Below are 24,968 nucleotides of genomic sequence, written 5' to 3'. Positions count from 1 at the left end.
CACCTCCAAATCTCCAATAAGGCATTTCACTCTCGGGTCGGGGGGTTTGGGGGTGGGGGTGGGGGGGCGTGGGAGCTGTGTGTGGGGGGGGGTGTCTCCTTTGATCCTACTAAAAAAAAAACAAAAGCAAGTCATGTGGTTTGTAAGGCGCTTTGGACATTCACACAATGTTGTCGTCTTCTTTAAAAGAGGATGTCATGATTGACAGCCAAAAACCCCACCCCCCTTCCTCCATGGAGGTTCCATGTCCTTAACCCCCCCCCCCCCAAAAAAAAACCTTCTTAGCTTGTTTTTGTGCTTTTGGGCAGAAGACGAAGATGATCCATTGATGGTCCACTCTTACCCTGGTGTCCAGGAGGCCGCGTGTCCGCTAGCATTGTGCTCAAAGTGCTAGGTGTGTGTGTGTGTGTGTGCGCTAATACTGGGGGGGGGGGGGGTCGAGGGTTCAAACACTTGATGGAGAGACGAGCAAAGTGCAAACATCACATCCAGACTGTCCTCTGCTTGTCAAAGTCTGTTTTTTTCTATTTATTATTGTCCAAAGTGCCAAGCGTTTGACCTCTTCTTCGTCTTCTTCTTCTTCTTCTTCTTCATCTTCTTCTTCATCTTCTTCACAGTATTTGATTTTTTTGCATGCAGGGTCGTTCAACCCCCCATGATGCTTTAAGGCAGGGGGGACGAGGAGGAGTCCACCAATCAGGAGGCAGAGCAGGCACGTACGTAACTGATGATGAGAGTCTTATCGGCCCTCTGTCCGTCTCTTTAACACCCGCCCGCTTTTCCATCCATCTGTCCATCCGTCCAGGGCGTGGCCTCTCAGACCGCCGACACCTGCTCGTCATCTGCAGAGAGACGGAGGACAGACAGGTGAGGATGTCGTTAAGTCCATCGCACACAAAAGGGTGAAAAGGTGTCTTGCATGCACCCCCGACTGTGTTGCCTGTGCTTCCACGTTCCTGACAAATGGTGGCGCTGTTATTGAACGCCGTTGGTCGGAATGACTTGAAATTTAGCACACGCTACAATAACTTGAACACGTGACGCCAAATGGACGCCATATTTGGCACCTGGCAAGCACATGCTTGTCAAATTTCAGCAGGATTGGTTGAACAAAATGGCCGCCATCAAGCAAAACGTCAGGGTCAGGAATTATAGCCACAATCCCTCGGGGGCGCCAATATGGGGTGTACATTGTGGTGGTCTACCATAATAGACTAGTGCGGGTATGAAAGTGTGCTACTAACGTAATATAGAATCCATCCGGGGGCCCGGTGAGGTGGGCGGTTGGTGCAGGAAAAGGGGTGGGGGGCGGTGTTGTTGAACTTCTGCGAGCATGCATGAGAGTCCCATGATTGGGTGCTGTGGGGGTCTAGGGGGTGGAGCCACCCCCCTTCAGGAAGTAGTGAGAATGGTCTCAGTCCAAGTGTGTGTCCATGCATTGATAGGAGGGGGAGGGGCTAGCTGATAAATCAGTCTTTACCTGCCGTGAAGGGGGGGGGGGCCCTGCCTTTATTACACCCCGCCCCCTCTGCACACACACTGTCACGGTCGGGGGGTCTGGGATGCGCGCTGCGCCCTCGGCTTCCTCAGAGCGACAAGTTTGGGAGACAAGGACTCACCCTCCTCTTCCTCTTCCTGCTCGGCCTCGTGGTCCTCCGCGGGCGAGCGCGTGCGCTGATGCCCCCCGCCGCTGCCACCCCGACTCTGCTTGGACGTCTGCTGGTGGGCTTGCGAGTCGGGCGACTGCGTCACCATTCGAGAGCGCTGCAGTGCGGTGGTGTAGTCAGGCGGCCGGCGCGACGTCGCCGTGGTGGCGGAGGTGGTGGTGCTGGCTACGGTGATGGACGCGGGGGCCGGCGAGGGCGGCGGGTGCTGGCCTTCGGCGAGGTCGGAGAGGGTCAGAGCCGTATAGCCGGGCGGGGTCGGGGGAGGCTCGCGGTATCGGCCTTCTTTCCGGGCTGCGGGGAGAGATGCAAATGTTTTAACTCTCTCAATAAAGTGTGGTGCAGCAGCAGCTTGAGAAAAATAAAGAAAAACCTGCAAAGCTAAGAATGAAGAACAAAGTTTATGGGGACTTGATGGGTCGGGTGTGATGGACTGAATGGGTTCTAATAGTGGACGGTGTCCATGCATGACTGCAGTACTGATGCCAGCCACAAGATGGCGGTGCGGACACTCACAGATAAGACCCTTACAGCCAGCGGTGATGGGCGACGGCGACGGCCGTCCGATCTGCTTGGCCTCCTCAGACCCCGTAGACGTGATGCTACTCGTCTCCGGATCGGCATTGACGTCTTTGCCGCCTCTCCTTTTGATGGTGCCCGTGTCCCCCTCAGAGTCCTCCCCCCAGTAAGCGGCCGAGGATGATGACGAGCTGGCCGAGGCCCAGCTCCCCCTCGCCTGGGCCGCCCACAACGCGGCGGGCCCGCCTAGCAAGGCCTCGGAGCCGCCGGGCGGGAGCCCCCCTCCGAAGGACAGCGTCTCCCAGCTGCGGCCCTGCTGCATGGTCTGGATGTTGTCATGTGACCCGGACGAGCAGGATGTCCACGAGCCTCGGCCGCTGTCGGCGGCATCCAGGGACACGCGGTCGCCCTGATCCTGGGTCAGTTCTTCCGAACTGGGCGAGGAGAGTACCGTTGGGCAGCCGGCGTAGATGCCCCGACAGTCCTGCATCGATGAGTAAGACCTGGAACCAGCGGATTAACTTGTGTTCAATTCCTGGACCATTGGAACATACCACATGATCTTATCTCTAGAACGCTCCAGTGTCATGTGACCTACCCCAGGCTGTACTGGTCGGGGTCGGTGGTGGCTCGCCGTTCCAATCGCGCTCCCACATGGGAATCCCCGACTCCTCCCGAGTGCCGCAGCCTCCGGTCGTCATGCGCCATGTCGAAAGATAAGTTACTGACCAGGCTGGAACGTGACGAGATCTCGCTGTGACCCGAGTCCGAGTAGGCGTCGCCCATTCGGTTGTAACCTGTCACATGACAGGGAAGAAAGATTTACTATTATATACAGTAATAAATGTAAAAACTATATAAATAATTTAAAATATTACTATATTTTGTTAAAATCCATGCTAATTCCATGCTTTTTAACATATTTCTTCATGAGCTTTAATTACGCAATGCACAATGCCAACCACCAGGGGGCACAAAAGAAACACAGGAGGAGGACAAGCATTATTGGCTTTACCCTTCTTAGGGGAGCTCTGGGGGGAGGTGGGCGGCGAAGAAAGCTGGGAGGAGGCGTTGGACGGCGTGTCCTCTGGATGCCTCCGATGCCTCTCGCTGGCCTCCTCCGACAAAGACAGGATCTTCTTCAGCGACTGAGGAGAACTGGTGCCTGCGGAGACGCCGGCCAGAAAAGAATTAGCTGGAAAAAGGGGAGGGGGGGAATGGGGGTGTGGGGGACCAATAGTCCACTCTCGGGGGGCATTGGGACTAAGCTGCTTTGTCTGGAATTCTGTGTTTGACGCACAGACACTAGGGGGCAGCACCGGCATACAGGAAGTCAGAATGCAAATAGTAACTTTCAATAGGCAGAATGGACCAATACTTTTGTCCATGCATCAAATGCACACATGTATTCTAGAAAATAAAATAAATAAAATAAATAAAATAAATAAAATAAATAAAATTACAAAGATAAAAAAAATAAAAACTATAATATAATAATAATGCTAATTGAGGCGTTCTGGGCATGCCCAGCCGGGAAAAGGCCCCAGGGCAGACCTAGGACACGCTGGAGGGATTATGTCTCACAGCCGGCCTAGGAACGCCTTGTGTCCTCTGGGGGAGCTGGAGGAGGTGGCCGGGGACCGGGAATTCTGGGCTTCCCTACTGAGACTGCTGCCCCCATGACCCGGACCCGGATAAGCGGAGGAAAATGGATGGATGGATACTAACTATGACAAATTAAAAAATGAAGTATAATGAGGCTGCACGTGTGGTTAGCGCGCAGACCTCACAGCTGGGAGACCAGGGTTCAATTCCACCCTCGGCTATCTATGTGTGGACTGTGGAGTTCCGGGTACTCCGGTTTCCTCCCACATTCCAAAAAACATGCTAGGTTAATTAGCGACTCCAAATTGTCCATAGGTATGAATGTGAGTGTGAATGGTTGTTTGTCTATATGTGCCCTGTGATTGGCTGGCCACCAGTCCAGGGTGTACCCAGTGCCTCTCGCCCGAAGACAGCTGGGATAGGCTCCAGCACCCGATGCGACCCGCGTGAGGAAAAGCGGTAGAAAATTTGGTGCAGTTTTAAGCCAAAAAATGTGAAAAGTGAGAAAGTGAGTGTTGGGCGTGTTTACACAGTTTACATAGTTGCAAATGTTAAAAAAAAAATTACATTTTTGTTAAAAATGCATGTATTTTCATTTAAAACAACAATTTAGAATATGTACACGGCTAAATTTGAGTCAAAACAAAAGTTCTGCTTGAAATGTATTTTTTCACAAAAAGCCTTTTTGTCCCTTTTTGCTGAGAACTGATATTAGCTGGAACTAACCCATGTTCTACTGATGATTACTAAAGAACGGGAAAAGGTAGAAATAAAGTTTTTTTTGTCTGATGAAAGCTGAGAGTCTAATCTTTCTTTTAGTATACACCATGTTTACATACCCAATATTCTTATGTGCCTTGAAAAATCAATAACAATCATCAAAAATGGCCGGGATTGAATGAGTTAAAAATATAATAAATATAAAATATAAAAAACATGGCATCCGTACCAAAAGGAGGCAGATCCTTGACGGGCACCTTCTTGCGGGAAGGGTAAAGTGCCACAGCGGGCACCTGGAGGGCCTGGCTCCCTTTGGCGAGCTGGCCTCTCTGTTGGCTGGCTGCTCTGGACACCACGGGGGACGTGTCGGGCCGTTTGCCGCCAGCGTTCTTGGGCACTGAAGACAACATAGAAGATGGTTTACACCGGCCGACCGAGCACGCTTTTCGGTTCTGAACCTCGTCGAGCAGAAAACCCACGCGTGCTGATGGAGGGCTCGCACTGCAGCGACAGCGTCTGCAGGCTCTCCTCGTTGATCTCCAGGCTCAGGTTGGACAGATACTGCTTGACCTTGCGGGCCATCTGGGCGTCCTCGTAGAGCTTCTTGGCGTTGAGGAAGGAGCTGCGGCGAACTCGCTTCTTGTGTCCGCCCGTCTGGTTGACGTCCAGCACGGCCGCGTTGGCGCTGCCCTGACTCAGAGAGCTGCTTGTGTGTAGAGGAACGTGCGGCAGAAAGACATCAAAAAAGGTGGAATTAATTCTTCTGTTTGGGACCACATGTTGGGATGCAGAAATAAAAACATGCAGAGAGGAGCGTTAGCTTTTCTGGGAAAACATTCCACACATTCCAAGTGGGTGAGAGCTGACAGCGAGGAAAAAAAAAGAAACTTCTATAACTCATAATTTACACTTAGGTGGCTGGACGAACATCTAAATAAAATATTAATAATAATAAAGGAATTTCCCATTACACTGTAATTGTTCCGCTGATTATCTTATAATAGAAGTCAGCGTCTGGCATTCCCAGGATGAGGATCTGATAATTAACTTGTAATGAGATATGAATCTTGTCATTAAATGTTCTCGTTAAAAAGCACTCATAATTACAAAACGGGAAGCTCCCTATTTAGATTTCTTGAAACCGCCTCTGGCTTCCATATTTTTCCTATATGTTCCCTGTACGCACGATGTCATCCAGCTTCACCACAAAAATGTAAAGAATGAGGAAAATGAACCGAAAATGAACATAAAACTTTCCATAAAACAATCTGGCACACAAAGGGTCACTTTGGATGATCATGGAGAAAAGGCACCTTGTGTAGAATTACGGAAAAAGGAGGAATTTTTGGTTCTGGAAAATTCTTACATGTTAGGCTGCTGTTTCAATGAGTTGGATGGAAAATGTGGAATATCCGGAATGAATGGAATGTTTTGATGCTTGAATGTTTTGAATTGGTTGAAGAATGGGATAAAAATGGCTTTCATTCCAATTAAAATTTGTGAACTGGAAAATGTGGAATTCCGGGAAAACTGACTTTTTGGAATGTTTTGAATCTACATAGCCTGTGTGTCCTTAATGAGCCGACCATTTTGATGTTGGAATGTTGGAATTGGTTGTGAGAGTCCTAAGAATTCTCAAGATCAAAAATTTGCGTTATGGAAAATGTGAAGTTTGAGATCTGGAAAACTGTTAGCCTGAATCTTTTCAAGCTGGAAAGATTTGAATGGGTTGAGAAATGTGGAAGAAAATGCTATTCAATTCAGAGGGAATTTTTGGGCCGGAAAATGTGAAATTCCAGAAAAACTGGACTGAAAGTGGATAGCCTGAATTTCTTGATTAGGCTAAATGTTTTGGTTTTGATTTGACTCGGTTAAGAAATGTGGAGGAAGGAAATTTGTGCAAGGGAATTTTGAGAAAAGTGAGAAGTTTGAGATCTGTAAAAATATTAGCCATTCATTTGAATGGGAATTTTGGGGCCGGAATTCCAGGAAAACCAGGACTTTTTTGGAATGTTTTGAATCTACATAGCCTGTGTGTCCTTAATGAGCCGACCATATTGATGTTGGAATGTTAGAATTGGTTGTGAGAGTCCTAAGAATTCTCAAGATCAAAAATTTGCGTTATGGAAAATCTGAAGTTTGAGATCTGGAAAAGTTTTAGCCTGAATCTTTTCAAGCTGGAAAGAATTGAATGGGTTGAGAAATGTGGGAGAAAATTCAGTGGGAATTTTTGGGCTGGAAAATGTGAAATTCCAGAAAAACTGGACTTTTTAAAATGTGGATAGCCTGAATTTCTTGATTATACTCGGTTAAGAAATGTGGAGGAAGGAAATTTGTGCAACGGAATTTCGAGAAAAATTAGAAGAAAAATTCATTCATTTCAATGAGAATTTTGGGGCCATGAAATGGTGACTTCCGGGAAAACCGGGAGCTTTTTGGAATGTTAAAACAAGACAGTCTGAATTTCCTGAATGAGTTGAATGTTTTGATTTTGGAAAATGTGGAATGTGCCAATTTTCAACAATGGGAACAATGTTGTAGAAAATATGGAATTATGGAAAATGTGAGGATTTTCAGAATGCTTTGAATGGCCTGAATGGGCAATGGTGTCCAAATGTAAATATGAATAATAGAAATTGGTGTGAGTAATTGACTGTATGAATATTCTTCCAGTCCAGACGATCCAGAGCAAAGTGACCTTTTGTTACTGTCAGCCTATATTAATAAGCAGCAGGTATTCCAACCCGGTAGAGCAAAACAGGCAAAGAAATATGGCGGCACAGCAGAGAGGCTCTCCAAACTTACCCTAAACTTCTCCACTTCTTCTTCCTACAGGGTGGGTGCCATGAACAGAGAAGCATGACGAGCACCAAGAGAGAGAAGAAGAAGAAGACAACGCTTAGGACAGGAAAGACCACCAAGATCACCAAAAGTAGAATCAACATCACCACGGAAAGATGCCCGCGAATAATAAAAAAAGCCACAGAAGAGGTGACACCACTAGAGGGAGACACTGTGCCAATTTTTATGGCAACAACGTGTTGAAGAAGCAACCACAGCGGCTGCTTCACACACACAAAAGCGCCGAACATATCACCTAAATTTGGTCTCTGAAGACCTTCTTACCGGGTCCTGAACATGAGGGCGGGGTCCATGTTGACCGAAGCCATGCGACCCACATGGCGGATCTCTTTGGCGATCATTCTTAGCTTCTCAAAGTTCACCAAGCCGTCCACTTTGGAGTCGTTACCTGAGACAAAGGAAAAACGTGTCAAGGAACCGTAGTCCTCTCTGCCAACTTAAGAACGTAACGTACCTTCATGTAAGAAGGTGAGATCCTTCTTGATGACAGGGAAGAGCGGGATGATGGGCGGCTGGAGGTTCTGGTTGTTGAGGACGTTCCTGTACTTGGCCATGTTCCTGGAGGGGTCAAAGAGGTCCTGCAGGTCGCCAAAGAGCTTCTCGTACTTGCTGGGAAGTTTCTCCCACGTCCCTCGCAGCCTGGAGACGGGCGCCAGGTTCAAACCGCTGCATAGGTAAAAGAAGTAGCGTTAGCGTAGCTGAACAAAGGTATAACACATCGTGAGCAGACGCTCGTCACCTGATGATGGCAAACATGGAGTTGAAGTTCTTGCACTCGCGGCAGTGCAACGCGATCTTAATGAAGTGCTTGACCGTCTTCATGCGCTTGAGCTGATTGGGCTCGCGCGTCACCTCGGTGGCCACCCAGAAGGTCTCGTGGTTGATGGCCTCCTCGAAGCGCTTGAGGCTAGCCGAACCCGCCTTGGAGCGCAGCTTGAAGAGGTCGTCGATGTACTCGGTGGGCTCGATGGCGCAGAAGAGCTCGAAGGCACGCATGGACAGCTGAGTGGCCACCTCCACCGTGCTCAGCTGCAGCAGGGAGATCTGACCCTCACGGAGAAGGTCCTGGGCGTCTTCATCCGAGCAGAGCGTCTCCGTCTCCATGTTGCTCTTCAAGTAGTATCTGCGGGTGTATATATTTTTATTTGTACCATTCCCGCAACTGTCGCTTCATACTGAGGCGTCGTCACGGTGCTAGCACCTTCCGCTGAGCTGTATCCTGTCCGCTAGCTTCGACAACTGATCCGGTAGCCGCCTCTGCTTGATGACGCCCTCGGGGGTGACGGACACCTCGCATAGCGAATACGCCTCAGGTGCCGCCGTCAGGGCAAACTCCCTGATGGCCTGGACCACCACCTCTTTGGCCGTGGTGTCCTTCCCGATCATGATGTAGCGGGACTGTTGATCTGCTTTGAAGACCCGCAACACCTGGTCGGACATTTCTGAAAAAGAAAAGTCAGAGTGAGCATCTTCTTGAGGCCACCAGCTTGGATTTCACTACTTGCAGAGGTTGCTTTTAAACTATGTGGATGACTAATATGTAGTATCCTACACTGGTCACTAGGTGTCAGTAATGTCATTGTAATGTGCTGTGAGACACACAAGCACCAGACTTGATTGCTGGAACAGGCTTGTGTTTTGGGATTGAATGATCTCACAATAGGCATAAAAATACTCAACACGAGCGACTGGTGCGGTCGCAACCAACACATCCTGTCCGCCCCCCCCCCAATTCAGCTCCCCGAGTACGAGTCTTCTTTATGTCCGAGAAGACTCAAGCCCCTCATGAGGGATAAAGGTGGGGTCTTTGAACGCTTCTATCAGTGATAACTAGGCAGTGTAGATGTCTCTCCTGCCTTTGCAACGCCCATTCCAGTGTACAAGACAATCAAGACTTTGTCCCCCCCCCAAAAGCCCCTCCGCCATTCCGACATTCCTTGCAATTCAATCCATTAGTGGGATTGAAAAGCCTTGATTGCCATGTGCAACAGCCATGTGCCCACAGGAGAAGGAAGGGTCAGAGGTCGGCGCAAGTGCAGATTAGCTTGACTCAATTAGCTTTAGTGAAAACAGAAGCTTTACTGTAAATTAGCATAACTGCTAATGAATGTCAAGGTCTGCATATGTACTTACTCGGGGTGACCGGGACTGCAAGAACACAAACAACATGTGATGTTAAGATGGCGATGGTATGTAAAGCTAGCTCAACGCCGTCGTGCTCACCGGGCTGATTGTTGAAGTCCAGGATGCGGTGGTGGGACTGCAGGAGGTCCGGGTTTGAAGACGAGAGGTTGCCGCTGACGGGCAGCGCCGGGGGGATCTGTTTGGACTGCTTCATGCCGACGATGCTGTCATCCTGCGACTGCCCCACGCACACGTCACTATGGCAACCACACAGACAGACAAGGGTGAGGCTGCAGTATCGTCAGTAACCGACAGAGGGCACACTTTCATTTCAGACGCTGGGGTTGGGTTCCATTGACAGCTGCTCAGGGGAATCCAGAACATGGGGCACAGATTCAAATTCCAAAAATGTTCAGGGTAAATCCGCATCCCTCTCCTCTTGGCCGTCATGCTCCGATTCTGCAGCCGAATCCTAAACTATGCCGACCTATTCTGTTGGGATTTGGTCAAGGGTCGGCTCCAGCCCCCCTAAAACATAGTATACCATCCATCCATCCATTTTCTATACCGCTTATCCTCATTAGGGTAACATGGTATGCTGGAGCCTATCCCAGATGACATAGTATACCATTCATTCATTCATTCATTCATTTTCTACCGCTTATCCTCAAGAGAGTCGCGGGGGTGCTGGAGCCTATCCCAGCTGACATAGTATACCAACCATTCATTCATTTTCTACCGCTTATCCTCACAAGGGTTGCGGGGTATGCTGGAGCCTATCCCAGATGACATAGTATACCAACCATTCATTCATTCATTCATTTTCTACCGCTTATCCTCAAGAGAGTCGCGGGGGTGCTGGAGCCTATCCCAGCTGACATAGTATACCAACCATTCATTCATTTTCTACCGCTTATCCTCACAAGGGTTGCGGGGTATGCTGGAGCCTATCCCAGTTGACATAGAATACCAACCATTCATTTTCTACCACTTATCCTCACAAGGGTCACAGGGTATGCTGGAGTCTATCCCAGCTGACATAGTATACCAACCATTCATTCATTTTCTACCGCTTATCCTCACAAGGGTTGCGGGGTATGCTGGAGCCTATCCCAGTTGACATAGTATACCAACCGTTCATTCATTCATTTTCTACCGCTTATCCTCACGAGGGTCGTGGGGGTGCTGGAGCCTATCCCAGCTGACATAGTATACCAACCGTTCATTCATTCATTTTCTACCGCTTATGAGGGTTGCGGGGGTGCTGGAGCCTATCCCATTTGACATTTTCTACCGCTTATTGTCACAAGGGTCGCGGGGGTGCTGGAGCCTATCCCATTTGACATAGTATACCAACCATTCATTCATTCATTCATTTTCTACCGCTTATCCTCACAAGGGTCACGGGGTGCTGGAGCCTATCCCAGCTGACATAGTATACCAATCATTCATTCATTCATTCATTCATTTTCTACCACTTATCCTCACGAGGGTCGTGGGGGTGCTGAAGCCTATCCCAGCTGACATAGTATACCAATTGTTCATTCATTCATTTTCTACCGCTTATGAGGGTCGCGGGGGTGCTGGAGCCTATCCCATTTGAGATTTTCCACCGCTTATCATCATGAGGGTCGCGGGGGTGCTGGAGCCTATCCCATTTGACATAGTATACCAACCATTCATTCATTCATTTTCTACCACTTATCCTCACAAGAGTCACAGGGTATGCTGGAGCCTATCCCATCTGACATAGTATACCAACCATTCATTCATTCATTCATTTTCTACCGCTTATCCTCACAAGGGTCGCGGGGGTGCTGGAGCCTATCCCAGCTGTCTTTGGGCGAGAGGCGGGGTACACCCTGGACTGGTGGCCAGCCAATCACAGGGCACATATAGACAAACAACCATTCACACTCACATTCATACCTATGGACAATTTGGAGTCGCTAATTAACCTAGCATGTTTTTGGAATGTGGGAGGAAACCGAAATACCCGGAGAAAACCCACGCATGCACGGGGAGAACATGCAAACTCCACACAGAGATGGCCGAGGGTGGAATCAAACTCGGGTCTCCTAGCTGCTAGGCCTGGATAATATATACAAAAAAAACCTTCTACTCACTTGTAGGGTTTAGGTGGCAGGATGCTGGTGAGCGTCTTGTCAAAGATCTTCTTAAGCTTGTTGCGTCCACCCACAGTGTTGGTCTTGGCCTTCTTGTTGGCCTTCTCCAGGCCCATCACCTGCTCCACGTCCACCGCCAGGTCGGGTATGGAGTAGCGACTGGCCTTCTTGATATCCCCGATTTTTGGGAGGTGGGGCGCACCGTTCTTCCTGTCGTGTTCCTCCTCGCCGTCAACGTCATGGTCCTGCTCGGGCCTGGTTAGTAGTTCCTTGAAGACTAGATTGAGGGGTATTTCAGACTTATGAGTTGGATGTTCTGTGATGTGATCACGTGTTGGGTAGCGTGCTAAGCTTACCTAATAGATTGGTTTTCACAGTTATGGACAAGTGGGTGTTGTTCTTCAGAATCTCATTGGCTTTGCTGAGTTGGACATTCTCAAAATTCTGACCATTCACCTCCAGAATCTTCACAAGACAAAAAAAGAGAGCGAGAACTTTGTGATTGAAGTTAATACCATGAAAAATATTTCTCTCTGCAGTACAATGTGTCCTAAAAATCCTCTTTGGTGTCCAAAGTGTGGCCCATTTGTGGCAGCAGTATTTAAAAAAATACAGAAAATAAAACAATGCATGAGATCTTTGTGGTGTTCTTTGGAAGGATACAGAAGGATGGCACGTTTAATGTGAATAAACAAAAATGCTAAGAATATCTGCATCCTTTATTTTCCTGTCTGCAGCTCTTGGTGGAAAACGTTTGGACCGCTAACAAGCTGTCAGCATGCGGAGGAAGAGGAGGTCTCCACGGAGAGGAACGTAGCCATCCTGTGCTGATCCCAGGCCAGCAAACACGCTAACACCACCAATTAGCCAGCTAGCCGATACAACTGCTCATCGACTGCTTCCCGCCGCATGACTAAACTATACACCGTGCAGTAATAATAACAATGCGTGTGACTCCTGGCGGAACGTGTTAGCAAGTAAAGGCGAGCCAACGCTTCCGAGCGACTAAGCTTCCGACGGCGGGGAGGAAAACAGCTGCGGGGGATGTGCGGATGTCGGAAGGGGGACTTAACGCGCATCCAGACACACTCAAGATGGTTTCCAGGATTAAGGAGACTTTGGAGCTCAGAGGACCGCCGAGTGTGAAAGCGGGTGCGGAGGTTTGCGAGTTGAACGCCAACACGGCGCGCCTGCAGCCACTGGCGAGAACGTGTATGCCGGTGCTTCCAAAAAACCTTGTTTGTTCCGCCACAAATATAAACCCAAGCTAAATTCCTGTAGGGCAGGGGTGCCCACTCTTTTCCCAGCAAGGGCCATATCCAGAAAAAAGGATGTGTGGGACCACTTTTGGTACATTAAAGATGCTACGTAATGTAAGCTATCTCAACAAAACACATTTTAGCATATTAATGTCCTATATGGATGCAGGCTAAAAATGGTCAGTGCATACAATCCTACCTGATCCCCTCGTTTAAGGCCAGCCTCTGCCGCCTTGCTCCCAGGCTCCACGGCATCGATGAATACACGGAAGCCTTTCTCCTGCCCGCCAAGGAGGCTGAAGGCCAGCGGCGCCTCCCTGGACGGCTTGGTCAGCGTCACCAGCCGCGGCTTGGCCTTGGCGGCGCACGCTATGTTTAACAGTCGCAGGTGACCGCACATTTTCTGTAGAAACACAACAACGCGCAACGTCAGGGGAACACATTCGATTTAATTGTCTTTTTTTTTTGTGAGGAGAAAACGTACTTCTCTCTCCAGGTTGTTTTCAAACTCTTCCAGAAAGTGAGTCATGGCAGGGTCACCCTCAAAGTCATTGAAGTGATTGTTGACCCACAGCAGGACCACCCGTGTGACCTGGAGACAAGACATCAGGCACAATATTTCATGTTCAGACAATTTTTAGTTCTTTTATTAAAGTTTGAAGGATTTCTGGAGCCAACTGATTGAAAAAAAATCAAAATAAAAAAAATACAACAATGGTTACATCACTCTTACTATGTTATTTGGAAATTATACTACATAACGTAGGGCTGCACGGCGGACAAGTGGTTAGTACGCAGACCTCACAGCTAGGAGACCACGGTTCAATTCCACCCTCGGCCATCTCTGCGTGGGTTTTCTCTGGTTTCCTCCCACATTCCAAAAACATGCTAGGTTAATTAGCGACTCCAAATTGTCCATAGGTATGAATGTGAGTGTGAATGGTTGTTTGTCTATATGTGCCCTGTGATTGGCTGGCCACCAGTCCAGGGTGTACCCCGCCTCTCGCTCCAAGACAGCTGGGATAGGCTCCAGCACCTCCCGCGACCCTCGTGAGGAAAAGCGGTAAAAAATGAATGAATGACTACATAATGTGTGATATGAAATACAAATATTACATAAAAATGTATATAATATACCAAATATACTAAAACATAATATTTTTAATTTACAAAATTTTTTATAAATTTATTACCACAAATGGACACCAGGATTTTATTTTTATTCCCCATTTTTTCACAACATTTCTGTTTTCCAAAACGTAGCTACAGCACCTCCCGCGACCCTTGTGAGGAAAAGCGGTAGAAAATGATTGAATGAATGACTACATAATGTGTAATATAAAATACAAATATTACATAAAAATGTATGTAATATACAAAATATACTAAAACAATATTTTTAATGTACAAAATTTTTTAAATCAATTTATTACCAAAAATGGACGCCAGGATTATTTGTTTACCTTTTTATTTTCCAAAACATGGTTCATGTTGATTTCTTTAAATGAATTAAAAAAATATTTTAAAATAATTTTAATAATTAAAAATATTTTTTTTTATTTTAAGCTTACTTGTCCAATTATTTAAAATTAATTTGAATTAAAGCCCATGCACAGAAGCTGTCCATACCTTGTCCCTGAGACTTGGGTCGTGGAACCACTCCAAGAGCTTCTTGCCCACGACCATGGGGCTGGAGAGGAAAGTCCTGTAGGTCAACAGGAAGTCCTCGATGTAGGTAGGGTCCACCACTGAGTGTTCTTCCACGAGGTGCATGGTGAGACGCTCCGATGTGCCCTGAGACCAAACATTGTGGCGTCACACCAGAAGATCCCACTTAGAAGACAAAAACACTCACCTTGATGACAATGTGTCCTTTCCTGGTCCCGGTGCGGTCCAGTTCCCTGTGTTCCTTCACCATGACAATCTCGCCTTCTTCTTCCACCTTCTGCATGTTTTTCTCCACTTGGTTGAGGATGCAGCAGTAATCCTGCTGAGCTATGCACACAAACTATACAAAAAGAGAGAAAAAGAAGACATAAGTTTGTATTTTGAGGATCAATGTCAGATGTGGGTCTTAAAACACCAAAGTCGAGGTGCTGACGTTTCTTCAGTGAGAAAGGACAACGTGATGCTTGAAAATGGACCATTAATTTGTCCCCCGGAGAGTCTCGCACTGTCAACATGGAGCCCTCAAGCACCGTTAGGAGACGCCCGAGTGAGAACATTAGCGGCAAACGACCTCGGCTATTAAAGAGAACGCTGGCAGGCACGCAGACCACCTGAATAGGAGCTACCGTGTTAATGGCGCCCTGCTTTGTGGCACGTGAAGGAGACAGTAGACTCTTACCTGGCAGTCGTCCACCTTGGTCTTCATGGCGCCCTTCATGTACTCCTTCTCCATGGTTGGCGACACCCCAAAGCTGTTGCCCATGCACAGAATCTCAGTGCGACCGTCGGGGTACGTCACCTCCACAGAGCCGTTCAAGATGACCGACCACGAGTCCAGCTGCAGATATGATGTCATTATTGTTGGACGTTTGTTTGTGGGAAACGCAAACGTAATAACTGGCCACAAACGTAATAAACCACAAATGTAATACAAATCTGCAGCTTTGAATGGAATAATCCAATCCAATCCACTTTATTTATATAGCACAGAGTTTCCAAAGTGCTGCACAGACTATTCATTCATTCATTCATTTTCTACCGCTTTTTCCTCACGAGGGTCGCGGGGGGTGCTGGAGCCTATCCCAGCTGTCTTCGGGCGTGAGGCGGGGTACACCCTGGACTGGTCGCCAGCCAATCACAGGGCACATATAGACAAACAACCATTCACACTCACATTCATACCTATGGACAATTTGGAGTCGCCAATTAACCTAGCATGTTTTTGGAATGTGGGAGGAAACCGGAGTACCCGGAGAAAACCCACGCATGCACGGGGAGAACATGCAAACTCCACACAGAGATGGCCGAGGGCGGGGACCGAACCCTGGTCTCCTAGCTGTGAGGTCTGCGCGCTAACCACTAGACCGCCGTGCCGCCCCTCTGCACAGACTAGTAAAAATAAAAAGTAATAATCCAAAACTAAAAGAGCATTTAAGAAATAAAATAATAAAATAGATATTAAAATATTAAAAACAAGAAACAAAGCAATAAAAGTATGAAAATAGAACCAGTTACAATAAAAACGAAGAACTAAAAGACACAGGACCATACGACTCACTCCGAGTTAAAAGCCAGAGAATAAAAGTGGGATTTAAGACGAGACTTAAAGCTTTCGATGTTGGGGGCCTTTTTTACTTGGGAGGGCAGAGAGTTCCATAGTTTGGGGCCGACCACAGAAAAGGCTTGGTCCCCCCTGGTCTTAAGTTTCATCTTAGGCACCACAAGTTGGAGCTGGCCCTCGGACCTCAGTGACCGAGCTGCAGAGTAAACTTGGATGAGGTCCGAGATGTATTTGGGGGCCAGCCCATTCAACGCCTTAAAAACAAACAATAAAATTTTAAAATCAATCCTAAAACGAACAGGCAACCAATGTAGGGAGGCCAGAATTGGGGTGATGTGCTCCCTCTTTTTGGTTCCTGTTAAAAGCCGTGCCGCAGAGTTCTGGACTAACTGTAAGCGGGAGAGAGACTTTTGGCTAATTCCAGAGTAAAGTGCATTACAGTAGTCCAGACGTGATGAAATAAAAGCGTGCATGACTTGCTCAAAGTGTTGCAAAGATAAAAAAGATTTAATTTTAGATAAAAGCCGAAGATGATAAAAACAGGATTTTATAACTGCATTAATTTGTTTGTTGAGTTTAAAATCACTGTCTATTATGACGCCAAGGCTGGTGGCTGAGGGACGAATGTTGTTTTGGAGGGGGCCGAAGTCTATAGGGGGGCCTTTATAGTTGAGGAGGATAGCTTCGGTCTTCTCTTCGTTAAGCATTAAAAAGTTGTGGGCCAACCAGGCCTTGACATCCCTTAAGCACTCAAGAAGGGGTGTCAGGGGGGCATTATCATTTTTTGCGAGTGGCAAGTACAGCTGGCAGTCGTCCGCATACAGGTGATAGGAGATGCCATGCTTTCTAAGTACTACGCCAAGTGGGACCAGGTAGAGGGCAAATAAAATGGGCCCAAGAATTGATCCTTGTGGAACTCCACAGTCAAGCGGAGCAGTGGAGGAGTAAGATCCCCCAAGTCCCACAGCAAGGCATCTCCCTGACAGGTACGACCTAAACCACTCAAGAGCAGACCTCCTGACACCCACACAGTTCTCCAGGCGAGATAAAAGAATGGTATGGTCCACTGTGTCAAAAGCAGCAGTCAGGTCTAAAAGCACTAAAAGAGTCAGTTATTAAAAATAGGTCATTAAAAACCTTTAAAAGTGCAGACTCAGTGCTATGAAAGGCCCTGTAACCTGACTGGAAAGTGTCTAAAATCCCATTCTCATCTAAAAAAGGTTGTATCTGTGCAAGAACACTTCTTTCTAAAATCTTTGAGATAAAAGGCAGTTTAGAGATTGGCCGATAATTTGATAAAATAGAAGGATCCAGACTAGTTTTTTTTCAACAAAGGTTCAACAGTAGCCTTTTTACAGAAAGATGGCACGGTACCAGAGGCCAGGCTACAGTTGATGATGGCACACACAGAAGGACCCACGGTTGGCCACACCTCCCTAAAAAAGCGAGGTGGGACTGGGTCGATGGGGGGAGAAGAAGGCTTAAGACCCTTTACCATCTCCGTGATAAAAGCCAGTGACACCGGTTCAAACTGATAAAAACCTTTAGAGCACTGTGTCAATGTGGGCATATTAAAAGAGGGGGGTGATATATTACTTCGTACAGATGCAACCTTGTCCTTAAAAAACTGCAAAAAGTTTTCACACGTTTCATAAGATTGTTCAAGTATAGTGGATGGACTGGGATTGAAAACAGAGTCAATACTTTTAAAAAGAACACGTGGGTTGTTAATATTGTCTGATATCAAGTCCGAGAGGTATTTTGTTTTCTCAATCTTCACCACATTCTCATAATGCCTCCCACAGGTCTTGAGGATTTGATAGGAGACCTGTAGACCGTCCTTCTTCCACCTGCGCTCTGCTTTTCGGCATTCACGCCGGGCTGCTCGAGTGACATCGTTGAGCCACTCTTCCTGTTTAGTTTTGGGGCGCGTGGCTTTCAGGGGGGCTAAACTGTCCAAGACAGTCGCACAGGTAGAAGTAAAGCAGTTCATCAACTGCTCGGTGTCCAGCGCAGCGTCGGAGGTCATAAAAGCCTCAGACGCAGTGGAGAACAGAGTGGCAAAGGCCGAGGCCGCGTCAGGCTTGATAAAGCGACCAAAGCGAACGGGAGCATGCAGGCTGGTGTTACAGTGTGCGTCTAAGTCAAACCTAACCGGACTGTGGGCCGAGAACACCGCATCACCTACAGAGACGTTATGAACAGTAAGACCATAAGACAAAACCAGGTCTAAAGTGTGTCCATGTATTTGTGTAGCTCCTGTTACACTTTGTGTCAAATTAAAAGCTTCCATCAATTCTAAAAAGTCTTTCGCCATAAGCGTAGAAGGGCAGCAGACATGAATATTAAAATCACCCACAATTAAAATTCTGTCATACTCTACCAGCATTGCAGCAACAAAGTCAGAAAAGTCCTGAATAAAATCCTTGTTGCGCTTGGGTGGTCTATAAATGACAGCGCAAAGCACCCGCTCATGTTGATGAAGTTCGAAGCAGCTCACCTCAAATGAGCCGAAAGACACCACTGACAGTGGCTTATGGCGCAAAGACGCTTTTAAAATAATAGCAATACCTCCACCACGGCCAGTGGTTCTTGGCGTGTTGATGAAGGTACAATCAGGAGGCACCAGCTCAGAGAAGGCAGCGGACTCACCGGCATTAATCCAGGTCTCCGTGATGAATAATAAATCCAAACCGTCCTGGAGGATAAACGTCTTGCTTGAAACTGACCGCGCATTCACCAGTGCACATTTCGTTGGCACGGTTTAACGGCCGAACGTTGCCGGGGCTGACGCCGGCAGCGGCCCAATGAGGACGGCGAGTACGCAGTGCACGACATTCGTCGTGTTGCCCAACGATCGGCACCAGCCAGGCCCCAACGGAAGCGAGGAAACGCCGAGAGAGGAAGCGGCGAAAACCAGACACACCGATCAAGATGGCGCCATCTTGAACCGGCAGTTATATAATCACGCAAATGTAATAAATTTCCCACAAACGTAATAAAATTTGCCCACACAACATAATACTGAATTTCTGCAAATATAATAGTTATTACATTTGCAGGAAATTATTACATTTTGTTTGTGGGCGTACATGTGCGTTTTAGTTACAGTATATTATTGTATGTGTGATTTTGTGTGTATATGGAGAAGAAATAAATAATAAAAAATATAATAATAGTAGTAATAAAATTTTATTTTTTTAAATTACATTTTTACTTACTATTGCAATTATCACAGCTATGTTATTTTTTAAATTGAAAATAAATTGTAATTTAATAATTAAAGATTCCTTTAATGTATTCAAATGATACGCTTTGAATAATATTTTTTCCACAAAAAAAAGAAAAAGAATTATCTTGTTAAAATCCTCAAAATGACATCTACACCAAAGAAGAAAGAACAAACAACAACAACAACAACAACAACCACAACGATCATTATTTTGTCTCATATTACATTTGTGGGAAGTTATTACATTTACAGTTTTTCACTTTCCCACATATGTAATAATTTCCTGCAAATGTAATAGTTATTACATTTAATAGTTATTACATTTGCAAGAAATTCAGTTTTACGTTTGCAGTAGGCACATTTTTTTCCGTTTGCAGTAGGCAAATTTTATTACGTTTGTGGGAAATTTATTACATTTGCGGGATTATTACATTACATTACATATTACCTACTGCAGATTTGTAGTACGTTTGTGGTTTATTACGTTTGTGGGCAGTTATTACGTTTGCGTATTACGTTAACGTATTACGTTTGCGGGGTTAACAAGCCGCTCTCTTCTAAAGTAGCCATTTTAAATGACCCTACGTTGGTGATAAAGTATTAATTATATATGCTTATATTAGCTAATTAGGAAAAAAATGCAAACTTCAACACAATCTGGTTAGGACATCACAGCATACCATAGCAACTTAGCTTTGTTTTTAGCTTATTTTGTGTTTGTGTGATAGGGAAAGTGAAATGACTAGCACAGAACTATACAAATTTCCACAACACCCAATATATTTGTAGCGCCCCCTATGGGCTGTGCTGCACAAATGCCTTGGAAGACATGCAAGCATATCGCTTATCCTCACGAGGGTCGCGGAGGGTGCTGGAGCCTATCCCAGCTGTTTTCGGGCAAGAGGCGGGGTACACCCTGGACTGGTGGCCAGCCAATCACAGGGCACATATAGACAAACAACCATTCACACTCACATTCATACCTATGGACAATTTGTAGTCGCCAATTAACCTAGCATGTTAACATGCAAACTCCACACAGAGATGGAATGAAAGTGGAATTGAACCCTGGTCTCCTAGCTGTGAGGTCCATGCGCTAACCACTCATCCGCCGTGCAGCCCCATGGTGCAGATATCCGCAAAGAATGATTGGGCAAATGATCAATGATGGACAACTAAGAGTCCCTGAAAAGATGTTTGTGGTTGATGGCGGCCATGTTTTTTCCGTGTTGTCGAGCTGTGTTAAAATTTCCAATCACCCCGACTTAGTTCAAACTTTGTGGTTTAAGGAGCGCCTCCTTGTGGTGTATTGGTGTGAAAGATAATAGCACAGGAGTAGAAGAGTTAGTTTAGTTTAGTATAAACAGTTAAGAAGTCTACTTAGTCATTGCCTGTACTGCCATGATGGCACTAGTTTGACACTGGAACTGTGAAATTGGATTCTAATTCCAAAGAAATAAGAGGTCAGTAAGATTGACAGGTAGGATTTTTCCATGTAGAATTCCTTAAAAGTCAACGTGCGAAGGCAGACCTTTCAGTCGGACTGCAGAGAGACAAGCTCAGTGAACCCTGAGCAGTGTCACATTTACTGAAGTGTCCTTGGAGGCAAAGTTCTCCTCTCCATTGTTGGGCCACATTACAGCCAAAGCCTACCAAATTGTCTCCTTTCAAAGGAGTGTCACGTCTCGGCCACAGCGAGGAGGGGGGGTAGAAAGAAAAGCACGACGCCTGCTTCAGCCGCCCGAGGGTTCCAAGGAGGAGGACCGGCGTCACAGGACCATCGCCATTCAGGTTTAATAGAGCGGAAAATACATCAAATGGGTGAAGATTCACTGGCGCGCGAGGTGAGGCCTCCGGAGAGACGCACGTAGAAAGCGTTTAAAACAAAGTCTGGCCTATGTGTGTGTGTGTGTGTGTGTGTGTGTGTGGAGATGCAAAAAGACACACCTCCTCGCCGTCGTTGAGAACGATGGTGCCAGCGCGCTCCACCACGGCGAACACCATGACGGCACAGAGCTCCCGCCTCACAGACATGGTCATGTTGGCGAAGGCCGGCAGTTGATGCATGAACTCCAGTAATTGCTCTGTGAGAGAAAGCGAGAGAGGAAGCGGAGGTTAAGGAAGAAAAAAAAAAGCATCCAACTAGAGCGAGAGATGTGGCAAGCAGCCCGTCCTCGCAGCCACCATCGCCACAGCGGGCCGCCGCCGAGACACAAATCATCATGCGGACAAGTTCATGTCCGTTATCAATCCGATCGAACGCGCAGTGTAGCGAGGCAGCAATAACTGCTACCACTTTAGTCAGTGACCTCTCAGTGAGTTCAGAGAGTTCACTGCAGCCTCGAAAAAAAAATCACCGCATCACTGCAGCTATCAAACATTTGTCTTATTTTGAAAGGTTTTTTTTAAAAGGTTTAAGAACAGCAAAAATTCCCTATTTCCTGTCACTTTTAGTACGATTCTACTGGGTGTTATGTTGGTATTTCAGCCCAAACCCCCATAATAAATATCATATTTACATGGCGTGATGCAAAACCATGCTAAAAATTGTTAGCATGTTGGTATTTTAGCCAAAAACGTCATCATAAATGGCATACATTTACATGACAAGATACAAAATCATGATATAAATGCACTTTTGATACTTGCTAGCCACTAGCTTTATTTTGCATTTTAGAATTTGGATATCAAAATGAGATTTAGCATTTTAGCATTGTTAGCATTTACATTTACAAAAAAGGTGTCAGGAATTAAATATAGTACCTAGTATCTTGTGCTAACGTTAGCATTTTAGCAATTTGCACTCCGCATTGAGTCTTTACTTTACCAACCATCTATTGAAGTAAGAAATGTTCCCATGATATGGTTGCTAGCATGCTAACTGTTAGCATTCCAGATGTTAGCATTGTTATAACAGTTAACCATCTATTGAAGTAAGAAATGTTCACATGATATGGTTGCTAGCATGCTAACTGTTAGCATTCCAGATGTTAGCATTGTTATAGCAGTCAACCATCTATTAAAGTAAGACATGTTCCCATGATATGGTTGCTAGCATGCTAACTGTTAGCATTCCAGATGTTAGCATTGTTATAGCAGTTAACCATCTATTGAAGTAAAACATGTTCCATGATATGGTCGCTAGCATGCTAACTGTTAGCATTCCAGATGTTAGCATTCCAGATGTTAGCATTGTTATAGCAGTCAACCATCTATTAAAGTAAGACATGTTCCCATGATATGGTTGCTAGCATGCTAACTGTTAGCATTCCAGATGTTAGCATTGTTATAGCAGTCAACCATCTATTGAAGTAAGACATGTTCCCCTGATATGGTTGCTAGCATGCTAACTGTTAGCATTCCAGATGTTAGCATTGTTATAGCAGTCAACCATCTATTAAAGTAAGACATGTTCCCATGATATGGTTGCTAGCATGCTAACTGTTAGCATTCCAGATGTTAGCATTGTTAGAGCAGTCAACCATCTATTGAAGTAAGACATGTTCCCATGATATGGTGTTAGCATGCAAGCTGTTAGCATTCCAGATGTTAGCATTGTTATTGTTTGTACCAAAATTAAAATAGGTGTCCGGACTTGTGAAAAAAAAGTGAAACTTTGGTTAGCATGGGCTCCAGTTAGCATATTTTTCTGTTTTCCCTGTTAGCATACAAAATGGTTCCTGTGTTGCCATGTTATTAATGCACTGTATGGGTCCAGCTGTATTTGTAAAAAATATATATATCACAAAATGTCCCTGTTAGCATCGCAACTTTAGCGTGTTTAGCCCAGTCAACACCAAATTTGGCACACACCTTTAGGAGCATGTGTGTACAATTTTAGCAAGGTTGGCTGACAAACATGGACGCCACCAAGCTAAACATCTTTGCAAGTGTCATGGTGGTGCGGGATTTGGCAAGTACTTGAGTCATTGAATATTTGTCTAATGATGATAAAAGTGAGTTTATCTGTATTACATGTTTACGTTAGCATGTCTTTCAAAGCATCCTGACACCAATCCATAGGGGGCGCCACAAACATCCCCTGTTGACTGTACATCAGCCAAAATGTGCACATTTGCAGCATGATACTTTTGTTTTTGTTTCTTCCCACCGTCATGGCCGACGCTGACCTGTGCTTGGCAGGTTTTTGAGCGGCGCTGCGGAAGAGCTGAATGTTTAATGTGCCGGGAAAGGTGCGGCCAGAGCGGATGTGCCAAGAGTGACCTAGAAAAAGCCTGCTGGCATGGAAGAGGAGGTACTGCGGGGGAGATTAACCATGGAGGGGGGAGGAGGGCACTCGCTCTTTTCTCTCGCTACAGCCAACGCATCCTCCTCCGCTTCCTAATGGCGCCAACATTTACAGTTACGTCCGTTTAAAGGTGACTTCACTATCAAGTTGTCCTACATGTGATGGTGATGTTACTGCAGGCCTCAGGTGACACAAAACTTTGCGGCTTAGCAGCATAGTACAGTAGATCTGCTGGTGGTGTTTGGAATCTGCACATAACTCGCTAATGCTAATCGCTAGCGTGCATATGGGATTTCCCATGTCAATTAGCATCGAGCTAGCGCATTTGTTTGAAAGAATTTTGTTTATGTTGAATGTCAGATATATTATTTGTGTGTTTACAATATTCTGCTTGGCGGCACGGTGGTCGAGTGGTTAGCGCTCAGACCTCACAGCTAGGAGACCAGGGTTCAATTCCACCCTCGGATGGTGATGTTACTGCAGGCCTCAGGTGACACAAAACTTTGCGGCTTAGCAGCATAGTACAGTAGATCTGCTGGTGGTGTTTGGAATCTGCATATAACTCGCTAATGCTAATCGCTAGCGTGCATATGTGATTTCCAATGTCAATTAGCATTAGCTAGCGCATTTGCTTGAAAGAATTTTGTTTGTTGAATGTCAGATATATTATTTGTGTGTTTACAATATTGCACTCAGCAGCACGGCGGTCGAGTGGTTAGCGCTCAGACCTCACAGCTAGGAGACCAGGGTTCAATTCCACCCTCGGCCATCTCTGTGTGGAGTTTGCGTGTTCTCCCTGTGCATGCGTGGGTTTTCTCCGGGTACTCCGGTTTCCTCCCACATTCCAAAAACATGCTAGGTTAATTAGTGACTCCAAATTGTCCATAGATATGAATGTGAGTGTGAATGGTTGTTTGTCTATATGTGCCCTGTGATTGGCTGACGGCCGCCTCTCCTGAAGATAGCTGGGATAGGCTCCAGCACCCTCCGCAACCCTCGTGAAGAAAATCGGTAAAAATTCCGCTCAGTTTTTAAACACACACTCACCGATGTCATCGTCCGTCCTGTCCATGGGGTCCTTCTCCAGGCAGTCCCGCACGATATCCCGACTCATCAGCGGGTCCGACGCTCGCTCGATGTCCTCCTCGTCGTCATCCTCCTCCGAGTCCACGGCGGTCTCCGGCAGGCCGCTCAGGTCCATGTCGCCGGGCTCGTTCTCTGTGGCCTGGAGGTCGGAATAAAATCACCCAGCTGTTAGTCATCGGTCTTATTTTGACGGGATGCCATGGTCGTCGCATCGGGTCTGAAGCAAGGCATCTCTCGCCCACAATTCAACCAGCGACTAATTCCAAACAAAAGCCAAACTGTTGTGCAGATGT

At 46.4% G+C, this 24,968-nt stretch overlaps 1 protein-coding gene across 12 annotated transcripts in view; it reads right to left on the bottom strand.

The window, feature by feature from the left end:
- Nucleotides 1-607: 607 nt before the first annotated feature.
- rapgef2b (Rap guanine nucleotide exchange factor 2b) overlaps nt 608-24,968 on the bottom strand; it is a 117,354-nt gene continuing 92,993 nt past the window's right edge. For 8 of the 12 annotated variants that reach the window (XM_078788593.1, XM_078788599.1, XM_078788595.1 and 5 more), the window contains 22 exons: nt 24,637-24,814; nt 21,288-21,424; nt 15,227-15,385; nt 14,735-14,887; nt 14,509-14,673; nt 13,364-13,471; nt 13,079-13,282; nt 11,977-12,085; nt 11,621-11,897; nt 9,594-9,751; nt 8,572-8,812; nt 8,110-8,493; nt 7,825-8,036; nt 7,635-7,758; nt 7,314-7,337; nt 4,988-5,214; nt 4,738-4,905; nt 3,199-3,348; nt 2,782-2,980; nt 2,181-2,686; nt 1,481-1,958; nt 608-842 (listed from right to left, as the gene is read on the bottom strand). In XM_078788593.1, the coding sequence (XP_078644719.1) occupies nt 1,543-1,958; nt 2,181-2,686; nt 2,782-2,980; nt 3,199-3,348; nt 4,738-4,905; nt 4,988-5,214; nt 7,314-7,337; nt 7,635-7,758; nt 7,825-8,036; nt 8,110-8,493; nt 8,572-8,812; nt 9,594-9,751; nt 11,621-11,897; nt 11,977-12,085; nt 13,079-13,282; nt 13,364-13,471; nt 14,509-14,673; nt 14,735-14,887; nt 15,227-15,385; nt 21,288-21,424; nt 24,637-24,814 (4,299 nt within the window). In that variant the 3' untranslated portion in view covers nt 608-842; nt 1,481-1,542. The remainder of the gene's footprint in view (nt 843-1,480; nt 1,959-2,180; nt 2,687-2,781; nt 2,981-3,198; nt 3,349-4,737; nt 4,906-4,987; nt 5,215-7,313; nt 7,338-7,634; nt 7,759-7,824; nt 8,037-8,109; nt 8,494-8,571; nt 8,813-9,593; nt 9,752-11,620; nt 11,898-11,976; nt 12,086-13,078; nt 13,283-13,363; nt 13,472-14,508; nt 14,674-14,734; nt 14,888-15,226; nt 15,386-21,287; nt 21,425-24,636; nt 24,815-24,968) is intronic. The other 4 variants (XM_078788594.1, XM_078788597.1, XM_078788603.1 and 1 more) reach the window with 2 other exon arrangements.

Source organism: Doryrhamphus excisus, linkage group LG23 (assembly GCF_037039965.1).
Source record: "Doryrhamphus excisus strain RoL-2023G ecotype Guam linkage group LG23, RoL_Dexc_Guam_v1.1, whole genome shotgun sequence".
Classification (NCBI taxonomy): Eukaryota; Metazoa; Chordata; class Actinopteri; order Syngnathiformes; family Syngnathidae; genus Doryrhamphus; species Doryrhamphus excisus.
This window is presented reverse-complemented; position numbering and strand designations above follow the sequence as displayed.